At 36.5% G+C, this 17,852-nt stretch overlaps 1 protein-coding gene across 1 annotated transcript in view; it reads left to right on the top strand.

The window, feature by feature from the left end:
- Positions 1-287: 287 nt before the first annotated feature.
- LOC134669314 (steroid receptor seven-up, isoforms B/C) overlaps positions 288-17,852 on the top strand; it is a gene marked incomplete at its 5' end in the record, with an annotated part of 128,591 nt that continues 111,026 nt past the window's right edge. The window contains one exon of the mRNA XM_063526821.1: positions 288-588. Coding sequence (XP_063382891.1) covers positions 288-588 — 301 coding nt within the window. The remainder of the gene's footprint in view (positions 589-17,852) is intronic.

Raw genomic sequence — 17,852 nt, 5'->3', positions numbered from 1 at the left:
TACATATAAGTAGGTATGTAAAACCTTATAAAGTTTCTAAAAACAAATAAACTGTTCATTCCGTCTTACATCAAACAGAATCGTAAAGAAAAATCATAAACCCGGCGTAAACAAAAAGAAAACCGCCCAGCGAATTTCCCGACCGTACTTACGTTGTTGCGGTCTCGGTGGCGGGGGGGCCCGGTCGAGGTGGCGGGGCCTTCGCTCCCTGCCCCCGGGCCACCGGGCCAATGGCGGAGCGGCGCCCTGGCCCGACCTGAGCTCAGTCGCGGCTCAGCGACCCTTGACACACGACGCGCCGCGCGCGTTCGCCCCGCGGCACGACCGGCACCATCACGCACGGCGCGCTAGTATACGGCGGGGTCGGCGGCCCCGGGCTCTGCCCGCCGAGGGGCCCTGACCTCCCGCCTCTGGAGCTCGGCTTCCGCGGAAGCTGGAGGGATGACGAACTCCTGCCCTCGACTCCCGCGAGCCAGGCCGCCTCGACCCAGAGCGGCAGCTCTGCGACGGATAAAGGACAGAATGTGGAATGCGTCGTTTGTGGAGACAAGTCATCTGGGAAACACTACGGGCAGTTCACTTGTGAGGGTAAGGGAGTGACAGTGACGTGTTAGTTTAATAATTAGTGCATGGTGTTTGTGCGTTAGGGAAGTGTGTACTTGCGTCGGTGTTTTTTTTTAGTTTTTTGCAAAATGGGACTTAGGCGGTTTTATCAATTAGGCAAAGTAGGTCACTCGAGTTTTATGTGTCATATCGATGTTTGAAGATTATGTGATTAGTGTTGTAGGGTTTCGTTTTAAAACTGTAATGAAAGTAATAAAAAAGAAAAAAAAGCTCTTATTTTCTACAAAATACTTACAGAGGCTTAAGAAGTTTAAAATTCTGATCTAGATCTTTAAATATGATCTTATCCACCAAAATAGATACGTAGTTGCGTATAATCAGTCATACGTTCAAAATAAAAATAAAAAAACTTAAAAAAACTTTAAAAATTTAGACATCCTCAAAGCGCAAGTCATCGTTATTTGTAATATAATTTATATTATAATATAATGCCTAATTAAGTAATTAGGTGCTAAATGGACTTTGACTTTTCAACTCCGCCGGAAAGATACTCCTCTTTACGGAAGTGACTTCCAGTTCACATTTATGATCTCATTAGTTCTATATTAGCGACAAACGTGTTAAAAAAACGTTGATCGTTAAATAACGCTTTATATTATTCAAAACTCTTTTAATAAATTGAATTGTTTATTTTTTGCTGCATTAATTTTTAAAATATTGAGATAAGTAGCGCTTCGGTGACAAAAATTACGCTACCCTTAAAACAATATAGAGAATTAAATCCAATTTAATATTAACAGTAGGTACCTGAACCAAAATACCGTAACAAAATAAACTTAGTTATTTAAATAATGTTATTTAATTTTTTTTATGAAACTATTTATTTTTACATACAATATATATACAGTGGTACAACTAAACGAAATTAATAACTAGCTTAAATCTAAAATTTAATTTTAGTTTAAATCAGTATATGAACAAAAACTGTGTTTATTTAAAATGTAACGTTATAAAAACGACTCAACGCAATCAGAGAGAGGTGTTTTGGCTAAAATAATATTTCGTATTTTGAATAAGGCAAAAATAACTGATACAACAAGATTTACCTATAATATACCCAACTACTTTAAAAATATAGATCTACCTTTGTGTTTTATACGGCAAACATCCAAATAATCCGTAAATTTCAGAAAATAATTTCAATCAAAAAGCTACTAAGTCTTTTAAAACTCAATTAACAAAAACAATAACAACCCAATTAATCTCCCCCGTAACCTCAAAAATCTCAATTAGTCTAATCAGAATGCAATAAGACAAAGTTTTCACAAACTGCCTGCTCCTGGAGATAAGGGGTGCTCCACTTTTATGCAAATGAAGCAATCGCGTCAGTTTTGAGTTACAACGTTTTGTCTTTTAATGGCGCGTGACGAAATTATTAGGTTCAGATAAGTTATGAAAAACTGGAAGAATGTAATATTTAAAACTTTCGCGTTTTGAACACATACTAACGTCACATTTTAGACGGGTCTAAGGCGAAATTTATTCAATTATGTACCTTTATTTACCGACGTTTCGACACAGGTTTCACTGGTCGTGGTCGCGACTGGTCTGGAAAAATGTATCTAGGATACTAGGATGTGTCTATGGCTTCGTTTTCTAATAGATATAAACTTGAGACTCGCCTAAGTATTAAATTAAGTATAGAAATATATAAAAATTCTAATAAAAATGGCGAAAATTATCTAAATTGCGCGTATTCGTTACTAGGGGTTTTTGTGTTAAAAATACTTGAATATTTCATAGAAAATCTTTATTCATACGTAAATAAATTCAGAAATACCTATCCTACCTAAACATAGGAGACAATTGTTCTTTAATTAAGTTTACTCGATTTACTTTTAAATTAAAAAACGACAATCAATGTAGACAAAATAATTCAGCATAAAATTTAACAACTACCGAAGACGTCAAAAGCTGTAATTAGCTGTCACGTCACCAAATAATTAACTAAATGATGGCGATAGCCTCACGATAGCGTTGAATGGGTTGGGAACGCGAAGACAAAGGGTGAGTGTTGTAAGAAAATTCTTGGGTTAATTAAATGAAATTGTGGACTTACGGCACTTTGCTGCGCGGCCGTTTTAAAAATGGCCGAATACCTACATAAAGTGTAATAACGGGTATATTTTACAAACATTACCGTAAAAGTATAAAACTTTGCCCCTTAACACAACTTTGCCCACCGCGTCACAGTTCAGAACTGTGACGCGGCTGGCAAAGTTTTATACTTTTACGGTACTTAACATACTAAACCGTATTTTTGTATCCGACTAATGAAAAGGATCCTCTTCATTTGAAAAATACATCTTTATGATGATTTCACCAATGTCATACCTAAGTGTGAACGAAAAGAATGACGTTGTTCGGTATTTGCTATTAGCAAAGTGATGGTTGGACTTTACAAATAGCCAGTACGGATATGATGGTCTTTCTTATCTACGTGACAGCGTGATAAAACGGTGTACGTCACTTTCTATCGCGCTATGTTAAAAGGTGACGGATATTTTATCACGTGGATAAAGCCATCCATAATAGGCCTGCAGGGTAGGATTCCGGGTGTTGGCTAAAGAATGGTTAAACGCGATTCAAGACTAATTCTTCATTAGTTGCAACTTTCAACATTATTTCGTCGGGTGACAACTTGACATGCAAAAGTCACTAAGTACTATCAAAAAATTAAAGTAACAATGCACTTTATTATACTTGTAACACGGTTTATTGTCCAATAATTTCAGTGGTGTTCGTTAGTGACTTTTGCTTGTCACCAGAAGATTTCACTGCATAATAAGCTATATTATATTTTAGTAAGTAAGTAACATTTTATTGTACGGAAGAGAGGAATACAGGTACATCAGACGAGCCAAAAACAAAAACAAAATATTGAGGTGACTTCGCCATTTTGAAGTTAAACCGGAAATCCAACGAAATATATCGCGAAAGTTTTAAATATGTGTGATGTTTGTCGTATTTTGACGTGCGAGATGTCGTTAAATTTGTCTCGGTTGCAAAAGTGACATGTAATTATTTATGTGACAAGTTTTTTCCTTGCTTTGCTTGTTACATTGCTTGACATAAATATGTTTTAAGTATTTTTGATTTATAATTATCAATATCTTTTTACCTACATCACAAATGATTTTTTTTCGTTTGGGTACCTCCAACAAATATTTTTTCAATATTTAATTAAATTTAGCTAAACAATAATATTATTAAAGCTGCTTAACGCCACTAGCACCAACTAACCCGTGGTTAACCGGTTAAACCGTTAACCCAGTGTCAAATTGTACTTACTGCTAATTCCAGGTTTAACCGGTTGACCCCGGGTTAGTGAACGGTGCAAGTCGCCCTAGTGGTTTGGCTATTAGAAACGAAAGCTAGACTTTACTCAAAATTCGCCTTCCAAGTTGCGTTGTTTCCGCGTTATAAAAAAAATTACTTGACTCTGAATCCAAGTTTTGTAGTAACACATGCATTTCTATATGACCTAAGTGTTTTTACGATATCCATTTTCTTACGTTAATAAAAACTTTAAGTTTACTTTTTACCGATATTCCTATTAAAAGATGTAATATCATATCTTCTGTAAATATTCGTCACTTCTGTATCCGCCAAACAACTGTCCTCAGTTTGGCGGAATATAAAAATGTAAATACCAAGTAAGATTTTTGTGATAAAAAAAATTCTTCTACTACTTATGGACAAAAGAAACGCAGAATATTTTTTTTATTACTGAATTAATAAAAAGATTGAATACCTAAAGTAGGTAATTTCAAAATTAGTAACTTATTTTTTTGCGTTCCTCTAAGTCCATGAATGTATATAATACGTAGGATGTGGGTAAGAATGTCCGTGTATCCTCACCGTATCCACGTTATGTAGTTGTAGTACCGCATGCATTGCCATACCTGTTATTATCTCACCTTGACCTCTGACGGGTTAAAGCGCTAACCGATGCGCTTTTACAACGACTTTAATGCTTTTATTCAGCCTATTGAAGTAATTAAGCCTAGTGGTGTGCACAATGCGTTTGAATACGTCGCTTTATTTATTAGGGTTCCGTACCTCAAAAGGAAAAAACGGAACCCTTATAGGATCACTCGTGCGTCTGTCTGTCTGTCCCTCTGTCACAGCCTATTTTCTCGGAAATTTGGTACACATGTAAATTAGTGACCCAAAGATGCACATGTTTTTTTTTATAATTTTAAAATACATAGGTTCGAAGTTATTTAAGAATATTGCCAAAAAATTACCATCCCCCCCCCCCTTATCTCCGAAACTACTGGGTCTAATATTTGGAAAAAAATACACGAAATAGTTCTTTACCTATAGATGACAGGAAAACCTATTAGAAATGTGCAGTCAAGAGTGAGTCGGACTTATGTACGGAACCCTGGAAACGCGAGTCCGACTCGTACTGCTGGCCGGTTTTTATTTTATTGATGCGCAGGATCGGGACAGGTGGCACGCTCTCGTTTCGGAGGCCAAGATTCTCTTAGGATTGCTGAGCCAAAATAGTTACGGAGAAGCCAATTTTGGGAGTCTTTAGTTTTGTAAAATAAATGCAGAGTTAAATGCGTTAGATACCTCTACCTACTCTACTAACGAAAGAGGACATTTGTGATGCTGCGCTGCATTACACGAGCGATCTTTTATTTTTTTGCCATTTTTATATATTATGACCTTTTTTGTCACTTTTGTGTTATTTCTACTCAGAATGACGAGCTCTTTCGATCCTAATGGGATAAAAAAATGTCCCAGTGTTTTTCCCATTGTGTTACAATTTCGCCATATACTTTGTATGTCGGTAACAAAAAGAAAAGTTTGAAAAATGTATAGAAATTTTAGGACACTTTTTTTCTCAAAAACACAAGAGTGGCAAAAAAGGTCACAAATGTCACAATTTATAAAAACCGGACAAGTGCGAGGCGGACTCGCCCACCGAGGGTTCCCTACTTTTTAGTATTTGTTGTTATAGCGGAATACGAAACGCAATAAGAAAGCCGATGTGTGTAATGACCAATGCACTCGTTAAATACGACGTTTTTCAACACATTTGCGTGGAAAAATCAGTCATTAATGATTTTGTTTGTAATTCGTTATAATTTAAATAACTTGTTATTTTTCGTTATTGTTGAGACTAGACTCTAAACTTATACTTACCTAGACATGTTTTTAAAAGATACATTTAAAGATACATTAGAAAGCTGAACCTTTTTTATTACTTCGGGTTTTTATTAAAATCAGGAGTACTTACCTAAAAAAGGACGTTTTAGACATTGTTGTCATGCTTTTTCACAATTTAATTTTCACAAAACTCAAAAAAATAAAACTTTCACTCTAAAAAAATATTCTTATGTATATCTGATGCAATTACAATTATATTCACCTATAAATCGCTTATATTAGTGCAACTGCAATAATATTTGAATGAAAACATGTATTTAGTTATAACAACCATTTAACAATGCAAAAAAGCAATAATTAATGTAATATACAGCCTTTGTTAACTACACAACACCGTAACGACACCATTCAGCGTTTCCAAACTAATTAGCTCACAATATAAACATTGTATAAACATCATATAAATATCTAATATAACACATATACTATGTGAGTTGAGGAAAACATGGGGTAATACAATGTTGAACAACCATTGATGTGTATTGCGTACCTACAGTACCAGCCAATAATATGTCCACTACTACTACTATTTATTTATTTGTTAGCCTGTTGTGTCCCACTGCTGGGCAAAGGCCTCCCTCTCTTCCACGCGTCTCCATATATGGCAATATTAGGCCAATCTTTCCGAAAGACGTCAAGATCGTACCGCCACCTCCTTCTAGGTCTGCCGTGATGCCGCACTATGTTTGGTGTCCACTCGGTAGTTTTCTTGGCCCACAAGTCGTTTTGCATACGGCAGATGCTACTACTACTATTACTACTATTTAAATTTCCCCCTTTCATGCTATAGAATGCAGCCTATAGCAGCAGCGATAAATAAAAATGTTTTATCTATGCATTCGGGAGGAAAATAATCGAATTTTGTGTTAATTATTAAAATTAGTGCATCAATAACGTAACGATCGATTGGATTTAGCAGAAAATGATGGAAAGTTTGTGAAAAAACACCTCTGGAGTTGCCATGGGTTAATTTGTTGACTGTTTGCTTAAATGTTAAATGTAATGTTGGCTTAAATGTTAGCATTACTTACAACAAAATTTGCGATGTCATGGCTTGATAAAAGTGGAACCACGCATTAGGGAAATGACGGATGATATTCGCTCGAAAAACTTAAAACGCAATATGATTCATTTATAATTAAATGAATGAAATAATATGTAGACACAACACGTGTGATAGGTATTATCAGTATATTTTAAGATACGCCTTAAGATGGGCGTACTAAATTACTGCTGTTACATATACGCCTTTATGACCTTAATTTGAGATAAGCGTCTTAAGATACAGATGCGTATCTCCGATACTTCGTTTTGGCACTTACGCCCTTATAGCTTTCAGTTTACGATACTAACACCTCAAAACTCGAAAGGAGTAATGGTCGTATACGCCGATGGCGTTTAAGCTCTTTAGTTGTTAAGATATTATTGTAAGTGTGTTGATAACAGAGTTCGTGACCTTTTTGGCGCCGGCCAACATCCTACTTTAAACATAAGTTAAATATTAATATGAGTATAGAAGAAAATTATCGTAGAGAAACAATATTTGGGGTTTTTTATAGAATCGAATCAGGTATTAAAACGTGTCTAAGTTATTTTATTTTATTTACATATGGCATGGGCGGTCAAACACGAGAAGTTGAGATATTTTGTCACTTAAATAAAAACTCTACGCACGTGACATATAGTTTTAATTTCAAAAACCTATTTGTACGACTTATCGAGTTTGACCGTCCATCCCTCGATATTAGGTTTATATAGATAACGATAACTATTAAAAAACCATAAAATTTAAGTAATGACATCCTGTTAGTAGGTACTTATAAAATCTTATTCGCAATGAAAATATAGAGAATGTTAGGTAAACGTCATAAAATCATGTAATATAATAAGCCTTATTGCCTAAACTAAAGATAATGATTCTTGGATGAATTTACCATTTAATTGTCTTCAAGTGAAATCAAGAGATTTGGCTTGAAATACGTTTTATAAAACACAATACTTGTAAAAAGTTGTGAAATATCTGAAGCTTTTAAATAAAATTAACAATTTTAATTCTGACACATTTAATAGACAATAGGTACAATGCGATGGCCGTCTCCATTGCAAGACAGTATTGAGTTATTATTACTATGGAGAAGCCATACCAAACAATGAAATTGTCGCAATCACAACCTGTACCACGCGAACAAAACGTCGTAAGGGCCATAGAAAATCATGGCGCTTACGTGTTTAGGTCGCGAGAATCACGCACGGTTTGTTGTCAAAACAACATCAACTATTGGCGAAAAATACTGACTCTGCGTGCCGGTTCTATACGTTAGTTATAAATAATAGTTCAAAGCAAAACAGGCGTCCGTTATAAGGCGCAAATTTTGCTCGTATTTTGCCGTGCATAATTAAATAACGTGATTCAAACCTATTCTGATGTTAATATATAAGTATGTCCGAATTGGTCTGCCAGTCTATTCTCTAAAGATATCTGATGCAATACGAATACCGCGTAGCGCAAATTGCTTACGCGATTACTATAAGTTTTTATCATGGTCGTAAATAAATATTTCGATTGCTAACTAACTTATTACCCTACTAAATGAAAAGGGGGCGTAAAATTAAAGATAATTACTATATAAAAGTTATTTCTAAAAATCATGCTTATTCCTATCTTCCCGGCCATAAGTTTCACACGTTCAAGCGGGTCTAATCTCATAATAGATACATGTATAACTAAAGATTACAGGTCCCACGTCACATCCCTAAGTGCAATAATCCATAAACGGCTAAAAACATTACACCCATCCCTATCTGTTAGTGATGTGCCATAAACTGTTATTTTGATGTCGACAAATCCACTTTATTAAGTTTATTAACACTTGGACCTCCCGCTGTCCGTGGTAGGACTTTGTCGCAGTGAGGGCTGACGGTGAGTCGCGTGTTGGCGTTGATGGGCCTTGGTGCGACAGGGTTTCTCGGCGCGGGGCCCTTTTTGACTTAAATGCTCGCGTCCGTGAGCGACAATACTGATCGCAGTTGACACCTGTACGTAGTGATTGGGTGATATCGATTTGGAAAGTATCGATCGAATGCGCTTTATCGATTTATAGATTTAGTGAGTCAGCACTTAGCACAGTTTGCAATGTTAACCTGGGATTGAACAGAAATATCATGAATACATTAATAACTTGTCAATCATTAAACTCCTTGTTAGTTATGTTATTGAAGAAAAAATGCTCTTTGGGATATCTCCCAAAGAGGATAAACGATATCTGGTTATCCAAGAGATAGCCCATTTCAAATCGCGAAGTACGAAAAACTTCACAACTAACATAGTGTCTATTTATGTCAATGTCAATAATGGATGTTAAGATTTGATCTCTCATTATATTAATCTCACTACAGACCCGTAGTGCTTAATTACTATTAGAAAACCTTATAATATTAAAGGCCTATCAAAGGTCTGTAAACTGTGTTGACGAGATACATAGGTAGATACATAGTATATCATTAAAAAGAAAATAGGACCATCTTACAATAATCGCCTTAGTCCCACAGTAAGTTAAATACTTAAAGCTTTGTGGATACTAGACTACTATATACATAACAGATAGATATAGAAATAGTAAATACTTAATACATAGAAATAACTCAGGAACAAACATCGTAATAAACACAAATAAATGCTCTTATCGGGATTCGAATCCCAACCACCTATATGCAAACTAAACTTCTACCTACTATAAAACATAGACATAAAGCGCGGTATGCCAACGAAACGAATCGCCAGTTTCACAGCAGATTCCAGTGGTCAATTATCGATAAAGCGCAGCCCTATCCTATACCGGTCGTTTTATGGTATGTTTTGTCCGCGACGCCGTGGCAGTTAACCCTATCTTTATGGCCAACTCTAAACATAAGTGTCTGCCCCAACTTATTTATTTTTATCTCATTCCATTTCTTAAATTGAATCCGAAATCGGCGCGTGTGGCTACCATAAAACGGAACGTATTTTAATGAAAATTTGACGCTTTTAACGGATTTGTGTTTATATTAAAATGTGTTTGATGTTCTTTTTGACGCTCTTTTACGTATCTTTGGTTATAATTACTACCTAATTGTAACTATGGTTTTCGTATCACATGTGCTCTGTTGGCCTTCGATGTTTTTGATTTATTTTCAGTGGCATTTCAGTGGTACTAATTTTATTTAAAGGAGACGCTTAGATAACAGACGTTGAAAGTCATCGATTGTAAACAAGAAGAAAAATTTGTTGAACTTTTAAGCGATAATCCCACCAAAATGCAAAAAAAGATTTCGAAAAATGCAAGAAAAAAAAATTTACTACGATTAAACATTTACATCATTAAAAGGACGAAGATTTGCGTAGCATTCCAATAAACAATGCTTTGATGGCCCCTCTACACGATGGCCCAACGCCGGCCACTCCAAGGGACGCAGCCATGCGGTAGAATGAGATAGCAATATCACTTGCGCACTCTAACGCATAAATGCGTCCCTTGGAGTGGCCGGCGTTGGCCCATCGTGTAGAAGAGCCATGAATCCATTGACATCACCGGTACTATTTGACTGTAGGTAGGACGTCCGTCATGACTATAAAATGAAGTTCGCACGTCATTGCCACATGTAAACTGGTTGTAGCAACACTATCTCAGGGCCAAATATAATCTTGTCAGGCTTTACCTAAGTACTTGTCTATGGTCATTTTTAGGATTTAACCCTTTACCTGGCTCATCATCAGTATTTAAGAGCTATGCTCTTGTCGGTGGAGTAATCGCCACTCTTCTTTTTGCTGCGCCAGCCTTTTAACTCCCTTGTAAGACACGACAGAAACTTTTTCTTTTATTTGGCTGAGATATGTGAGCCTGGGCCTTCCTCTGTGTCTTTTCCCCTCAATCTTGCCCTCCAGGATGGTTAAAAAGAATCTGTCGTGCCGTATCAAGTGGCCAACCATCTTGCCCCTTCTGTTAGCTTTACCTGGCTAAAGGATATATATTTCCCACATACGGCACTTCAAACATGTTCTATTTTCGATTAGTAAGACATTCGATTGTCATTTTTTAACTGTCAGCCTGTAAAGGGTTAACAGCCTATCTAACTTCGTTGCTTAAACCCTTGAAAAACTACCCTGAGTCACATATAGGTATCTAGCTCAACCTACCACATCTTCTTCTTCCTCGCGTTATCCCGGCATTTCGCCACGGCTCATGAGAGCCTGGGGTCCGCTTGACAACTAATCCCATGATTTGACGTAGGCACTAGTTTTTACGAAAGCGACTGCCATCTAACCTTCCAACCCAGAGGGTAAACTAGGCCTTATTGGGATTAGTCCGGTTTCCTCACGATGTTTTCCTTCACCGAAAAGCGACTGGTAAATATCAAATGATATTTCGTACATAAGTTCCGAAAAACTCATTGGTACGAGCCGGGATTTGAACCCGCGACCTCCAGATTGCAAGTCGCACGCTCTCACCGCTAGGCCACCAGCGCTTCGAGCTCAACCTACCACATAAGGGCTGTATTTTACCATTTGCCACAATCATGAGAATGCGGCAGAATGCAAACATAAAAGTACTAACAGAGATGCCACACTTGCGTCTAGTCGTCTATTCAACGGCTGCTGCTTGACGCATCGTTGGCGCAACTGCGTAGCGACGCCATTTTCCAAAGCGCTGACTAGACATCGATGCTCAAAAGACGCTAATGTAGGAACTCTCTAACAGCCACCCCACAGAAGCTAGTGTAAGGTCTCTCTAAGTTACAATGAAGTATTTGAACAAATTAAATTATTTTCCTGGAAATATTTTAATTTGTTTTGCTGGTTCGATTCCAGCCTGGGGCACTGGAGGCCTTGGTCACTTTTTCTTAGTATATGACATTTATTTCAGTTTCTCTCTAAGTTGATAAGGACTTATACAAATACAAAAATGCATATATCGTAGGGCACTTAAAACTTTCAAGTTCAAAGGGAATTTTCGACCAAAATAACTAAAAAATCGGCCACGACAAAGTGGCCATAAATTCAATGAATCAAACTAAAATTTATATGAATTAAAGTACCCAAAGCAGCACGGGATAGTGACGTTTATGAGGTCTCTAATTTAAGGCCATATTTGTTAGTTCGCTTGTCACGCTGTAAATCGTAATTTATGTGTTATTGTTTAAAAAATTTAAACGCTTCCATGTCGCTTTTTTAAACGATGTAGAATTTATGTTACCCTTACAACATAGTTTTATCTATTGACGTATGGAGTTGTATGATGCTCTTTTCACCACACCAGCTCAGAAAGCCTTTTTTTGCACTTCAAAAACTGATAGCAAAGTTGCATTTTATTCACATGTGAGGCAAATTAATCTAATGCAAATTTTGAGTTGTTTTCTTATGTTTGCTGGTAGAATTGACGTTTAAATGATGATTTTGGATGATACATATTTAATAACATTCATTTGGATTTGATTTTGTTTGATATTTTACATTTAATTCGAGGTTCAGTTTTGGAATCTTTCGCTTGCTCGGGTATCAATAGTAGCACGAGCGGTTAAACAACAACTTTGCCTCCTTGTAAAACAAATAACTACTTTATATTTATTGTGCTTTTATTTTTGTTATTCACGTATGCAAGTATCACTATGACACCTTATAAAACAAAGTCCCCCGCTGCGTCTGTCTGTGTGTATGTATGTTCGCGATAAACTCAAAAACTACTGAACGGATTTTCATGCGATTTTCACCTATCAATAGAGTGATTCTTGAGGAAGGTTTAAGTGTATATTTTTTTAAGGTTTTCTGTAACCCGTGCAAAGCCGGGGCGGGTAGCTAGTAAAAAATATACTCAGGTATTCAAGTATAAAATATATTAAAACTTGTTTAAATCTACAAAGTGGCACACACATAAAGATAGTAAGGTAGTATAAATCTGAATAATTAATCGATAACAATACACAGTTCGTTGTCCTTTCTTAATTAATATTCATTTTTTTATACTAATTGATTCCTTCTTGCACAATAAAAAGTATAACTGTGTATTTTATGACTGGCTTCCGATACTCTAAATTTTAAAATTCTAATTTGTGTGTTTATGTTGATCATAAAAACGGATTTAATTAGGTGTATCTTTTGTCTTTTAAGGTTATACGAATATATATTAAGCACATTAAATGTGCTTAATATATATTTTTATCATATGCATATGAAGACGATATTTAAATTAGTGCCGTACCGTAAACCAGGTAACTATACAAATACAAATACTCTTTATTGCACACCTCAATAAAATAAGACAATACAAAAGAAAACAGAAATACAGGCAGAGGTAAACAACAGGCGGTCTTATCGCTAAAAAGCGATCTCTTCCAGACAACCTTTACAACCCAACTACTTTTAGTTTATACTAACTTAGTCCAAAATCCCAAATAAATATGGTTCAAAATGAATACAGATACCTGCAATAATGTTACTCTTCGATGGCCGCAATTTTTTGCAAATATGTGACGCGCTCTTATGGCTCTACACATAAGATCGTGTCAGATATTTTTGCGGCCTCCGTTGTTAACATATTATTGCAGGTGACTGTACAAGCCATCGCAAAAGCTAAGCTAATTATAATTAAAGACAAGTCGATTAGACATCCTGCTGTTGCCTCCGGTACAAACGAGCAAATCAATGAAAAATTACAGCACTAATGACTCCTGCGCATGTCTTAACGATCTAGGTCCTGTGTTTGTCGTGGCCATTTATTTTTGATACTTGACGTATCATCAACCGTAAAAATGTATGGTATGCCGGTAATCAATGAATTAATTCATAATTTTTCCATGCAATTTCGCTCACTGTACCTAAGTATCGAATGAAAGGAATTTTCGATGCATTGTGGAAATTTATTTAGTATAATACTTATTTAAAACTTTCGCGTTTTGAACATATATTCAGCGTGATTCGGGAAATGAATTAGACATTCACTAGATATGAAATAGTAACGATATGTGACGTTCCACGACAAAAGGCACCTTATGGCCGCAATCATATTGGAGCGGCGTTAATAATAGAGTAAGCAAAGCACCAACCGCCATAGGGTACCTTTTGCCGTGGAACTTCACATATCGTTACTATTTTATATCTAGTGAATGTGTGTGTGTGTAGTGAGTGTGTATGTGTGTTATGTGTGTGTGTGGGAAACACATTTCCCGAATCGCGCCGATTAACTCACATTTATAGACGGGTCTACCGCGAATTTTTTTTATTACCTTTGCTAACTGAAGTCTGCCATCAGATATATCAGAGCAGCCAAGCTGTTCACAATATGTGAACACGCCCTGACAATAGAGGTGTGTTCAGATATTTGTGAGCGCCTTAGCCGCCCGATATATCTGATGGCTAGGTTTGAGTGACTCTTAATAAAAGCAATTTACTCGTAATTTTAACCCTATTAGGGTACAAGCGCCACTAACACCCATAATTAGTGCTCCAATCGTCCACTAATGATTTACCCTAACGCCTCTAATGATTGATGGTAAGCAAATTAAAATTAATTGATTTATTCTTATTTTATTTATAGCGCTAAAGTAATAGTAAATGTGGAAGTCGCCTCTTTGGCGTATGGCTTTAAATGTAAATGACTGTGATACAAATAGATCATGGAAGTGGAATCGAAATTGAATCTTTTATATTTTATGAATAATACCTATCTTTACTAATATATTATACAATTCTATATTTTAAATACAACAAAATGAAATAATATATGCAACTAAAAAATTTAATTATGCATGCAAAGGAAATGTAAAAAAATATGTTTATATGATGGAATAAAAGCTATTTTTATTTTAATAGTAAATGTGAAATTGATAATTTATTAGAGTCTAATTCGATTTATTTTATACATAATTAGTTTCTACATGTTTTTGATAAAATTAATGCTGTGTTCCAATAATTGGTGAACCGAAGTGATTATCTAAAAGTAAAGGAATATTTGTGGGATGTTAATTTTGCAACCGACACCTTCTTTTTATTTTTTACTGACATTCGTTTTTAAATTCCAGGGTAGGAGCGTTGCATAGTTAATAACGACAATCTTTAGTATAAATCTTAGTTTATATTTTAATTAACAGTTAATGAAAACCAATTAAATTGTTTCAATGAAAAGTGGAAAATCTAGCCCTGAAGGTTAGCGTACAGCTTCAATACAATAAGTTCATTACACTACAGACGAATCATTATAATATAACGAAAGTCATTATTACACACCTATAAACCTTAAAGTCTTTCCTATAAAGTTGAAATTCCTAGAATCATAAAACCACTAGAATCTGTACAGAAGGCCGTTGGTGTAATAAAAAATACTTGTATAATTGACCACTCAGCCATTATGTAATTTGTGTTTTACGATTTTATTATACCAATACAATATTTTTTCATTATGAGCGACCGTTAAATCAAAGCTATAGCGTGTTACTTTGTTTTAAATGTTCTTATTACGAAGTGCATAGGTACCTAATTGAAAAACCAACAAGAATTATTGAATCGCGATACCATTTTAGGGTTCCCTACCCAAGGAGTAAAAGCGTACTAAGACTCCATCTGTCCGTCTGTAAGTTTGTCCGTTTGTCCGTCTGTCCGTCTGTCCGTCTGTGCGTCTGTCCGTCTGTCCGTCTGTCCGTCTGTCCGTCTGTCCGTCTGTCCGTCTGTCCGTCTGTCCGTCTGTCCGTCTGTCCGTCTGTCCGTCTGTCCGTCTGTCCGTCTGTCCGTCTGTCCGTCTGTCCGTCTGTCCGTCTGTCCGTCTGTCCGTCTGTCCGTCTGTCCGTCTGTCCGTCTGTCCGTCTGTCCGTCTGTCCGTCAGGCCGTCTGTCCCAAACCACAGGATAAATAATAGTTTCCTCATACTCGTATGTTGTGGAATATAGAGAAAAGCGTCGTTCTATATGGTCATCTAGTAGGGTCCCGGGTGTTGGTGGTATACTTCGACCCATAAGTATCTTTAGTGTAAAAGTACTCACTAACTGACCTCATATCTCACACAAAAAGATGCACTATAGCCACGTCGTCCTTGCTTTACGCAACTTTAGTCATAACCGGGCTTTATGGCTACGCTAATTCATAGTTTGCGGTAATCGGCCAGTCATTATAGCCAGGTGTTTAATGGCTGTGCAGTAAAAAGAAAATTGGACGGACTCCGTTCACTTGTCGAGTCATCTTGAAATATTTACTAGATCAATAAAAACTGTGGTATTTGGAATGTACAAGTGGAGGTGTGTGAGTGCGTGTATGCGTACACATGTTTGTTTTAGATTGTGCGCCTAATAACACGTGCCATACTGGAAGTTTATGGATTCTGATATATGAGACGACTTATTTTTTCTAAGTGGTCAGTCCAGGAATAAAGTAACTATAAGGTAAACGTTCTGGTGCTCGACGCGGTCCCAGTACATGTGATCTTGAAATTTAAGTCATTGTCAATAGAGGTGACAACAAGGTGTCATCTATTGGGCATTAGCATGTCGAGCACTAGTACGTTTAACTTAAGGCTGGCAAAAAAACGTATGGAAAATATGCATGCGACCTCGCCTGATCTGGATGTGGCTACATCTTTACCGGAATTTCGCCAGATTATCTGTTAGAACGCTAGTCTTTCTACTTTACAAGATTGGAAAAATAAAACAGATTCTAATCTGATAACATATTTATAAGTGAGAAATTGTAACTTAGTTTTCTAGCATCCGATTGTTTTTTTTATAATTTAGACATCTACTATGATAGCTATTTTCTTATAACTACATTTTAGAGTTATAATATCTCTGGAAAGAATAAAATAGAAACTGAAGAAAACGAGTACCTACCTACAAAATACTGTCGTACGAAGACTCCTACTAATCTGTACCTATAACTAAAAAGAATAGATAGTATAGAGGGGTCCTGTCATAGTAAATGTTGTAGTCACTGTAAATTTACTGCCATCTATCGACACACGACTATAACTCAAAATAAACGCGTATAAAATTATAAAAAGAATGAATATATCTGTGCCTCCAGTGTAAAAGGGTTAAACTAAAAAAATGAAATTATTATATATTATAATGAAATTATATGGATAAATGATTTTATTATTTTTATATCATTTTGACCCATGTTCATTGTTAAAATTGATAAATATGAAACGGTGTCGTCAACGCTATCTAGCCGAGCATAGGCCAAAGGTGTGTGCGCCATCTATCCGAGAATGACTTTTTCTTGATTTCCGAGGCACGTGTTTTTCTTAGACTTTATTCATCTTATATGAAGTTACATATGAGTCGCTTAACTTCAAACTCGGGTAAATCCATCTGTCAGATTATGCGATTTTGGTATTAAGAAAAGGTAATAAGGGTAGCTATTTGCTGAGAGGTCGAATGGATTTACCCGAGTTTGAAGTTAAGCGACACATATGTCTTTGCTGTAACTATAACGTTAGGTATAACACTTTAAACTCTCGCGTTTTGTACACATATTCAATTACACAAATTATTGTGGTCTTTCCGTGACCACAGCTGGTGCAACTCAGCTGAAACGTCGGAATTAAAGGTAAAAACAATGAAATTATATCGCGGTAGACCCGTTTGTGTAATTGAATATATAACGTTAGGTGTCATCGCCAGATGGCGTACATCGGATGATGACATGACATAATTACCTTACATCGTCTCTCGCTACAATCCAGTAATAAAGGAAAGTGTTACATCTTAGGGCCCCCCCACATCTGGCGTCTTTCGAGCGTCGGCGTCTACAATTCTATGGCCGACGTCGACGCAACGTCGACGCAGCGTCGACGCAACTGCGCAGCGACGTCATTTTCCATAGCGCTGGACCGACGCCGACAGACGCCGACGCTCGAAAGACGCCAGATGTGGGGGGGGGGCTTAGTACGGGGGACAAGAAAGTGTTTAATCCTAGTTTGACTGACTAGTGTGCTAAGTAGAGATGCAACGGATAGTTGTTTGGCCGGATACTCGGCCAGCAGAACTAATACCTACATTTCGGTTTTTCAGGTGCGCATTTTGCA

The sequence above is a fragment of the Cydia fagiglandana genome, chromosome 12 (assembly GCF_963556715.1).
Source record: "Cydia fagiglandana chromosome 12, ilCydFagi1.1, whole genome shotgun sequence".
Classification (NCBI taxonomy): domain Eukaryota; kingdom Metazoa; phylum Arthropoda; class Insecta; order Lepidoptera; family Tortricidae; genus Cydia; species Cydia fagiglandana.
This window is presented reverse-complemented; position numbering and strand designations above follow the sequence as displayed.